This window comes from Phytophthora infestans, genomic scaffold, assembly GCF_000142945.1.
Source record: "Phytophthora infestans T30-4 supercont1.475 genomic scaffold, whole genome shotgun sequence".
Lineage (NCBI taxonomy): Eukaryota > Oomycota > Peronosporomycetes > Peronosporales > Peronosporaceae > Phytophthora > Phytophthora infestans.
The window spans coordinates 38,615-47,797 of record NW_003303289.1 but is presented as its reverse complement, the minus strand read 5'-3'; the positions used below and the strand labels follow the sequence as shown (position 1 = coordinate 47,797).

The window sequence follows — 9,183 nt, the reverse complement described above, 5'->3', positions numbered from 1 at the left end:
CGTGAGTGTATGGCGCGGAATTCGCCAGTGACGATGGCTGTGGAATTCGGGTCCCTTTGGAAAAGTCCGAGGATGTTTTACTGGTTAGCGACGCTGGTATCGCAACAAGCTCACTCAGCCCTATCAACATGAATTTTAATTCAAAAGTTACCGACGTCACTATCAATACGATAGGAACACTTTTTTATTGTCGTTCGCAAACTTTAAAATGAAAGATAACCAACTCCGACACCCACCACTGATGAGTGCAGCTACCGAAAATACTTACAAGTACTTCAGCCGCTTCTTATCCTCCGGTTCCGTCTCAAAGCATCCGGTTGTTGCTGAATTCGCGTACCATTTAGCGGCGGTACAAGCAGTGCGATTCAGATACGTTGATGGGACCGAGTACACGTCCTTGTCGCCAATATTATCCGGGAAGTTCACATAATACAGACCATAACGAGGTGCATACAAACCCCACTCGTAGTTATCCACGAAGCTCCACGCCGTGTAGCCGATGATAGGGATCTTTTCCTCGTAGATGGCATGATGTACCATCTCAAGGTGAGTGCGATAGTACCACAACTGGTCTTGGTTGCCAATGGTTTCATTTCCACACCATCCGTTCTCCGTCAGCAACATGCCCGTGCTCGTATCGTATGCGTGTGCCCAACGGATGTACTTGATATAACTGGGTGGGAAACAGAAATGATCGGTGCAACTGGTTGGGTTAGCAATGCTACCAGATCCGATAATCGAGTCGTTGTGCACTTGCGTGTTATCAGCTCCCATGTCAGCGAAATACCCTTTCATAAGACTAGAGCAACTCGTTTCTGAATGCTCCGAATCGCAAAAGGTAATCAGGTTGGAGAAATAATGGTTGATCATGATGAGGTCGTATGACTCTTTGCCTATCGTCGTCAGTTAAGCTTGGTAGACAGTTTCCAACACTCTCGCGCATCATAGGCGCGTAGTCACCGGTGGAAAGTGGGGCCAGAAACCAGCCCAAGTTAAACCGATTGGAGCACTCACAACTGAGGGCACAGTTGCATCATACGAATACCGAATCCTGAGAGGAACGCTTCCTTGATTTTGGAGATTTCGGAAAAGTGCAACCATATCTGCATGAGCCAGCAGCAAATTAAGCGCAGCCTCGTACTCGTCGCTGTCTGTTACGGCGAAAATGTAGAAGATGTACATGTACGAAAGCGGCTCGTTGATCGTCGACCAAAACTTCACTTTTTGACCAAATTCGGTCAGAATGAGTTCGGCGTAGTCTTTGAGGATCGTAAAGTTAAGGAAATCACCAGCGAATACAGCTTGACGGGCATCTCCTAGTGAAAAAGCATCAACAAGGGCCCAATCCCGCTTGCAACGAGTCCGTCCACCAGGGAGTGATAAAACGCCAAACCATCGCGATTCGGCTGCATACGCTGAAGTGTGCTGTTCCAGTGCATGACACGCAACCACGAGATTGAGAATCGCATCGATCACGGCCCCTTCAACTTATTAGGACGCTGTGGCTGACCCGAAGAGGAAGTTGGTGGGGAAGCACTTGGTCGAGGAGTTAGCAGGTGTTACTGAAGGACTCCGACGACTAAGTAGAAACGTTTTCGGAGGAAGGGTGTGAGCTGACGCTGCAGCCATAGGCGGAGAGAGCAGCGCACCAGCAGATAACTGCTCCGATAATATTCGTAGCCCGAGTTAAACCATCTTTGATGTATGAGAGAGATCAGAACAAAGACTTGGGTAGAGCGTGTGTAGTCCGGGGAATTTGATGAAATGACCCCTCTATTCATAGCTCGAGTTCTAACCAGGTTTTCCATTCTATCTCTTAAGGATTTATACCGGTAAATATACTTAAATGATGGGATTGTGGCATGAGTTGATTTTGAACTCACCTGGCCTCACTCAACGAAAACGCTGTTTACAACTGGCTAAGATTATGCGCGAGTTCTTCAGTGGGCTGAGAAAGGAAATGTGATCACTAGAACTTGATTGCGGTAATAACCGGTTTGTACCGGCTCTGGATTCTACAGTTGAGAAGCCAATCTGAATCCACAGATGAAGAGCCGATTACTGCTTAGCTGTGCGTTTAGCAGACGTGCGCAACGTATTCAGTCGAACATGGCACGAGCTTTGTTGCTCTACGCGGCATCGGCGCTGGTCGTGTCGGAATGGCTTACACCCACCTCAGCATTCGGTCCTATGCGTCCCGACCGTGGTCCGCTCTTTACTACCTCCAAGGATGTGCGCGCTCTAAATATCGACAACTACGGCGCCATGCTGAACGACACACAGACCGTTTGGCTTGTGGATTTTTACTCTCCGTGGTGTCCGCACTGCCGCCAGTTCGCCCCTCAGTGGGAAGAGGTGGCCAACGTCTACGCTAAAGTCAAAACAATCCAACTAGGTGCAGTGGACTGCACGAAACAGAACGAAATTTGCGGTCGCGAAGACGTGCACTCGTACCCCGCCGTCAAGATGTTCCACGTGCCGCCTGATTCCATTGAAGCCATCGAGATGCCCCATGATGATCATGTGTATGCCCGACACGTAGCTAAGTGGATTGAGGAGACACTCAAGGAACACGGAATGGGGCCGTTCATTGATGTTGACAAGGTGTACCCGAAGAACACCATGCGTAACGATCTGAAGAAGAAGGAATTCAAGTTTGGAGACCCGGTCGAACCATTGTACGACGATCGGTCTGCGGAAATACAGCTAAAGAGATTAAAGGATGCAGGAACCACAGCATTATTTGTACTCAAGGATGGATTCTTTATGGGCACGACGGAGTTAGCTGGGGAGAGATATGCTGCTGCAGTAACGTGGGTGCAAACACTAGCGAATGCTTTCCCTACGAAGGAGAATCGTGCTGCGTTTGTACTTCTTGTGGATATGATGAAGAAGCAGAGCAGATGGAAGCAGGCGGACTGGAACACAATGCTAGACAACTGGAAAGTTTCAGCCAATGCGATAAGCTATCCGACGAATTTGTTTGCGAGCAAAGATGAGTTGAGTTTGTGCACGACGTTCACGTGCGGGCTATGGACGCTGTTTCACAGTTTAACTGTGAATAGTATCGGTCAGCTGATGCCGAGCGAGATCATGATTGCTATCCGTCTCGTTGTCAAGCATTTTTTCGGCTGCGAGGAATGCAAACGTCATTTCTTGAAAGCAAACCCGGAGAGTTTGATTGAGAAACTTGCACTCAGGGACGAAGATGGTTCTGACGCTGTAGCATTTTGGATCTGGACCATGCACAACACGGTCAACAAGGTCCTGAGCAAACCAAGATGGCCAACAAACTTGTCATGTCCCAACTGTTACTTTGCCAACGATCAGCCGCCGTCGTTAGACCCCGCGCAATTGAGCGAAGAAGATATCGTTGCATACGTCAAAAGTGTCTACAAGATTGAAGGCAATCTGAAACTTGGACAGCACGCTACTAATACAACGCCATGGAGGATTCACGTCGATGGCTGCAGTCGCTCTGCTAATAGCGATATTCGCTACGATATTCCAGCAGCACAAGCACCGCCTTGCAGGAATGAAAGTTTTGAAAACACGCGACCACATTGCGTAGAGTTGCAGGGCTGTAGCTGTGGAAATAACCCATAATACCGGTATAGAGCTAACAGTGACTCCTTACTTAAGAATCTAAAGGGTATAACTTTTAGGATTTTTAACCACAAAATTGTAAAGCTACTACATCTACAGTAACGTAAGTTTTCAGCGGGCAATTTCGACAAGAGATACTGCCAATGCGGGAGCTGGTGGTCATGTCTTGGACGCTTGCGTTCCTCTTGTTGCTGCCCACGACGTCGGCCTTCTCGCTTATGAAACATGATAGCAGCCCTCTTTTCACCAAGTCGTTCCAAGTGCACACGCTCTCCTCGCAGAACTACGACACAATGCTGAAGGATTCTGACATCGTCTGGTTAGTTGATTATTATGCGCCGTGGTGTCCACACTGTCGACACTTCGCCCCCGAGTGGGAACGTGTCGCCAACTTCTACGCTAAGACCGATAAAGTACAAGTAGGGGCTGTCGATTGCACCCAGAACAGCGAGATCTGCAACAATGAAAACATCCACGGTTATCCTGGTGTGAAAATCCACCATGTACCGGCAGATGCAGAGAAGGCGGTGATGATGGCACGAGGTGCAAGGGGCAGCAAATCAGTAGTTGACTGGGCTGAGAGGCTTATGGAGGAGCACGGCATTAAGTCTGGCGTGAATGTGGAGGAACTAGCAGCGCAGTTGAAGAATTTTAGAAATGCTGGCGTTGTGGAAGGCGGCGACGGGGAGCTAATGTACAACGATCAGTCACTTGAAATGAAGTACAAACGGCTATATGACGCGGGTATAGCAGCGGTATCGACCTTTCAGAACGGGTTCTTTATGGGGTCTAATGTACTGGAAGGCGAAAGGTACGATGTGGGCCTTGATGTGGGTGGAAGCACTTGCGGCGTCTTTTCCGATGCAGAAAAACCGACACGTGCTGGCTATGCTGGTGGAGTCAATGAAGACAAGTAATCACTGGAATCATGCTGACTGGAAGATATTGCTGAAAAACTGGAAGGAGGCGGCGAGTGACAAGACGTTTCCAGCTAATCTGTTCACGTCAAGTGAGGATAAGAGTTATGCATTTTGCAAGACGTATACTTGCGGATTGTGGTCACTGTTGCACAGTATCACTGTGAGTGATGTCAAAGTCAGCAAGAAATCGGCGACTCAGCCGTGGAAGCCAAGCAGGACCGTGGCAGCTATTAGGCTGTATGTCAAGAACTTTTTCGGATGCGAAGAATGCAGGGAGCATTTCATGTCGTCCAATCCGGAAAGCATTATTAAAGAACTTGCTGTGAGTGACGAGGAAGGGCCCCATGCTGTTGTTATGTGGATCTGGAAGATGCACAACAAAGTGAATAAAGCTCTCAAGAAGCAGCAGTGGCCGTCAAAGACAGCATGCCCAGTCTGCTACGTGGAAAATGGTGAGCCAATATCGCTTGATCCGGTGCGACTTCATGAGGACGAGATTGTCGCGTATGTAACAAGCGCCTATGGACACGATGACGAGGAGATTTATGCAATGGATGCCGCGTACAACGGCACAATCGTTGCACTGTGGTCGTCGACGCAAGGCTTTAGCGCAATGATGATGGTTCTGGGGTTCTTCGCGTTGCTCGGAGTAGCCTACAAAACGAGAAGGCACCGAGGCTTTGACCGAAAGAGGAATATGATGCGAGATCACATTGCATAATCTAACAGATAGGTTAATAAATACTCAAGTGTTTATTTTCTTCTTTTAAAAATTCGGTCAATTAAATAAAGGCACTCGTTATTTAGCCAGACTGGGTAACAAGAGACAGTACAATTACACCAGAATACAACCGATTAGCATGCCCGAATATGCCAGACTCAGGAAGAGCCGGACGTGTCATCAGTTGACGTGTCTTCGGAGTATACGTATAACCGGATGGCAGTGTGTTGGCTTTGAAACTGAACCCCGCAAGACGGTCAGCATCTAACTCTCAAGACAAAGTGCAGGGGGAATAACCTGGAGGTAGTCAACGCATCAAACACACTAACAAAAGACCAAATCATTGAAAAACTAGTTGCATTAAATGCACATGCACAGGTACCGATAGCGCAAATACTGTAGCTCCTTCCGACTTAGCAGATATAGGTTTTCAGCACCGGCAAATATCTCAAAAGCTAACAGCATATACATGCCACAATTGTAGCTATCAACCTGCACTCCAAGCTCGCTCGTGTATGGTCGAATTCGGTATTTTCTTGTAGCGAAATCTGGCAGCAATGCTACCATCTTCTCAGCGAGAGGTCGAACTTTTACGCCGTAGCTTGAGCTCATTGGATCATAGATAAAAACTTCTTTAAGCGACAGATCCATCATAACCGCACACCAGTGATTCTTGTTGCAGATGACAGGAATCAAAATCTTTTGGTTTGTCATGCCAGCAAACACGTCCTTCATAGTCTCCACCGCTAAGAAACCATTCATGACGTTACCGGCGATTGACGTGTCTACAGCAATCGTGTCTTCTCTCGCTGCGAACAACTTTAACATCAGCTTATTGACCGTGCTGTCGCCTAACGCAGACTTGCCGACGAGTTCGAGTGCTTCAGCCTATGTGCAATTACACAGCAGTAGATATTAGTATTTCCATTGCGGGGCCTGACTGTATGCAACTGCGTACCTGCACCGATAGTAAAGGAATAGATTTGATCTTGGATTGTGTATCAGGATCAAGATCAACACAAAACCATCGGGGCATTTGGAGTTCGAAATCGATGGTATCAATCCAAACGATAGCTTTTTCCGCATATTGGATGGTTTTCATCGCTTTGTGCCACTTCTTCATGACACCCAGCGTCTCGGTGGAGTAGGTACCTACTCCAACAATTTCCACGACAATGTCCTTCTCACCTAGATTTTGATCACTTGATTCCTTGTGTGCCTTCTGAAGAGCTAGCACTTTGGCACTGCATCTATCAAGGATATCCTTTCGGAAAATTCGGGGGATGGACTCAGCAGAGACGATCTTTTTTGAGGCGGGAAGTCTTGCTACCTTGTGGGCAACTGGAGCTCGGGGATTTTTTGTGAAATCGAACAGCTTAAATCTGGACACAATTGCGGCAGATGTCTCGTATGTTGACTCAATGCGTACGGCGTCTTGTATGGTTGCTAAACTCAGATTATCCGAGTACAAATTTGAATCATCTTGCACCATCAAAACATTTTTGCGGCGAGCTGCTTTCTTGGATTTTGCACTTTGCTTTGGGCGACCTCGGGACCTTGGAGGGCTCGCCACATCAAATGTATCATTTCCGACCGGTTGCAGAGTCGCATGAGAAGCTGAAGTCTCCACACCAGTCTGACAAATAAGCTCGGCCGACACCGAACCAGACTCTCCAGACTGGATGCCAGACTCGCCAGACTGGGTGCCAGACTCGCCAGACTGAGGTGTAATCTGCGTAGAAGGCTGTGATAATTCAGGGTCTTCCACTTCAACCTCGCCCACGGTATCTGAGTCGAAGACATCGTCGCGCGTACCTTCACTGATTGTCGGCATCTTAATCGATGAAGAAAAATCTCCAACCTTGAAACGGTGGGCGACGGCCTTTAAATAAGTCATTGCTTCACGATATTGGACCATGCCTAAACCAGCCATCGAATCGCAAATTTCACTAGCAATAGGCAAGGCACGTACGTCTTCGCGTACTGATCCCACTCGGCCGGGATTTTAGTCGCCGCGGAGCCCTGAGCATCTATCCTAGCATTCCGTACAGCCACTGAAGTGTTTGTTCTCACTCGAAATATCTAGCAGACAAACAAAACGTGATGAGACGGTATAGACAAACGCAACAGATAACTTAATAATGTACCTGGAGTGACTGCGCTTGGTACAGCGCTAGATAGGCCTCGAAGTCCTTCCACGACTGAAATTGTGTCTCTTGTGGTGGCGAGGCGAGGATAGAAATCTGACCCGATTCTTCACTTGCGCTACTGGTTACCGCCTCCGCCTCAGCAGAAGTCGGGCTCGACACTGGCTGCCAGTCACTCACGGAGCCGTCGGAGTCGTTGCTGGCGCTGTCGCTGTCGATACCCTCCAGTGCCAGGGGGCGCTTCTGTGCGCTGCGTGGCCGTGGTGCCATTTTCGTGCGTTTGGAGCCACGCGTTTGCTGGAGGGGGAGGATTTTTTGTGTGGGAGGGGTATACGCAGAGTATACGCTGTACCGAGTTCGGATATGGAAGATATCAGCAAATCCTATCAAATCCGAAGATAACACAAGATTTGCTACGAGTGGGATGCTCCCAGTCTGGCAAAATACTCACTTCCTTAAATAAAAGGACCGGTACATGTCCAAGCACGCTCTTTGGTACGAAACCCTGTGTAAACCGATATGAAGTCGATGGAACGTGTCCTTGAAGCCGAGCTGATGCGTACAGTATCTACTACGCTAGACGTTCGCCACAGCATGACTGGGCTTTGACAGTACATGTATAAAAAAACTCGGAAGCTGAACGTGTCAGACATAGAGAAAATATTTCAGTAACTTGCAGCACACCTTCATAATGACCGTCAAGACGCTGCTTCTGGCAGCAACGTTGACCGCTGCAGCATCTGCACGCCAGCCACGCGACAACAGTCCACTCTTCACGACGGAACAATGCCAGGTTCGCACGCTCAATAGCGAAGGCCACGCTGCTATGCTCGCAGACTTGGATGCAGTGTGGCTCGTGGACTACTACGCCCCCTGGTGCCCGCATTGTCGCCAATTTGCTCCAGCATGGGAGAAAGCCGCAGCTTTCTACGCCGATAACGCCAACGTCAACATCGCAGCCGTGGACTGCACGCAGAACAGCGAGGTGTGCAACAAAGAGGGTATTACGGGATACCCTACAAATAAGTTGTATCACGTACCACCGGAGAGCACGGAACCCGTTAAAATGCCTCATAAGAATCGTAAAAACACCAGCACAGTCATCGCCTGGGTGGAAGAGCAAATGGAGGCACACGGCTTGAAAATCAGCGCCAACACCGACAATATTGATGCACACATCGAGAAAGTCAACAATGGTTGTGAGATGGGCACTGTCCCTAACATTGTGAAGGCCTCAAAGACTGCCAAGCACGAGCTAAATGACTTGAGCATGGAGATGAAGTACAAGAGGCTGCACGATGCAGGAATCGCTGCTGTGTCCACGTTTGAGAACGGATTTTATGTTGGCACGACAGTGCTGGAAGGAGAGAGATACGACGCTGCTGTGAAGTGGGTCGAAGCACTGGCCAAGTCCTTTCCGATGGCAGGAAACCGTGTAGCGTTATCGTCGCTGGTAGATATAATAAAGGAGCAGAACAAATGGAAGCAGAACGATTGGAACACACTTCTAACCGAGTGGAAGAAGAACGCGACGACAACCAGCTTCCCTGCGAGCTTATTTGAATCAAGCGAGAAGAAGAACTGGGCGTACTGCACGACGTACACGTGTGGTGTCTGGACGCTGTTCCATACGATTAGTGTGAGCGATATCCCGTCAGACACGGCGTTGAAGCCCAGTGAGATCATGACTGCGATTCGACTGTTCGTCAAGTACTTTTTCAGCTGCGAGGAGTGCCAGCGACATTTTATGCTGACCAACCCGGAGAGCTTGCTCGAAAAGCTGGCAGAA

The 9,183-nt window shown here is 48.7% G+C and overlaps 4 protein-coding genes across 4 annotated transcripts; 3 read left to right on the top strand and 1 right to left on the bottom strand.

The window, feature by feature from the left end:
• Positions 1–264: 264 nt before the first annotated feature.
• On the bottom strand, positions 265–1,469 carry PITG_21554 (glycoside hydrolase, putative; the record flags this gene model as incomplete). The annotated part of the gene is made up of 4 exons (XM_002894780.1): positions 265–893; positions 934–1,009; positions 1,063–1,301; positions 1,394–1,469. 4 exons carry the CDS (start codon positions 1,467–1,469, stop codon positions 265–267), a joined length of 1,020 nt encoding a protein of 339 aa, XP_002894826.1.
• Positions 1,470–2,265: 796 nt separating this feature from the next.
• On the top strand, positions 2,266–3,571 carry PITG_21553 (thioredoxin-like protein; the record flags this gene model as incomplete). The annotated part of the gene is made up of 3 exons (XM_002894779.1): positions 2,266–3,041; positions 3,087–3,388; positions 3,453–3,571. The coding sequence occupies 3 exons, from the start codon at positions 2,266–2,268 to the stop codon at positions 3,569–3,571; spliced, it is 1,197 nt and encodes a 398-aa protein (XP_002894825.1).
• Positions 3,572–3,767: 196 nt separating this feature from the next.
• Positions 3,768–5,247, top strand: PITG_21552 (sulfhydryl oxidase, putative; the record flags this gene model as incomplete). Its single annotated transcript, XM_002894778.1, has 4 exons — positions 3,768–4,271; positions 4,314–4,424; positions 4,474–5,165; positions 5,220–5,247. 4 exons carry the CDS (start codon positions 3,768–3,770, stop codon positions 5,245–5,247), a joined length of 1,335 nt encoding a protein of 444 aa, XP_002894824.1.
• Positions 5,248–8,035: 2,788 nt separating this feature from the next.
• Positions 8,036–9,148, top strand: PITG_21551 (thioredoxin-like protein; the record flags this gene model as incomplete). Its single annotated transcript, XM_002894777.1, has 2 exons — positions 8,036–9,070; positions 9,117–9,148. 2 exons carry the CDS (start codon positions 8,086–8,088, stop codon positions 9,146–9,148), a joined length of 1,017 nt encoding a protein of 338 aa, XP_002894823.1.
• Positions 9,149–9,183: the final 35 nt, after the last annotated feature.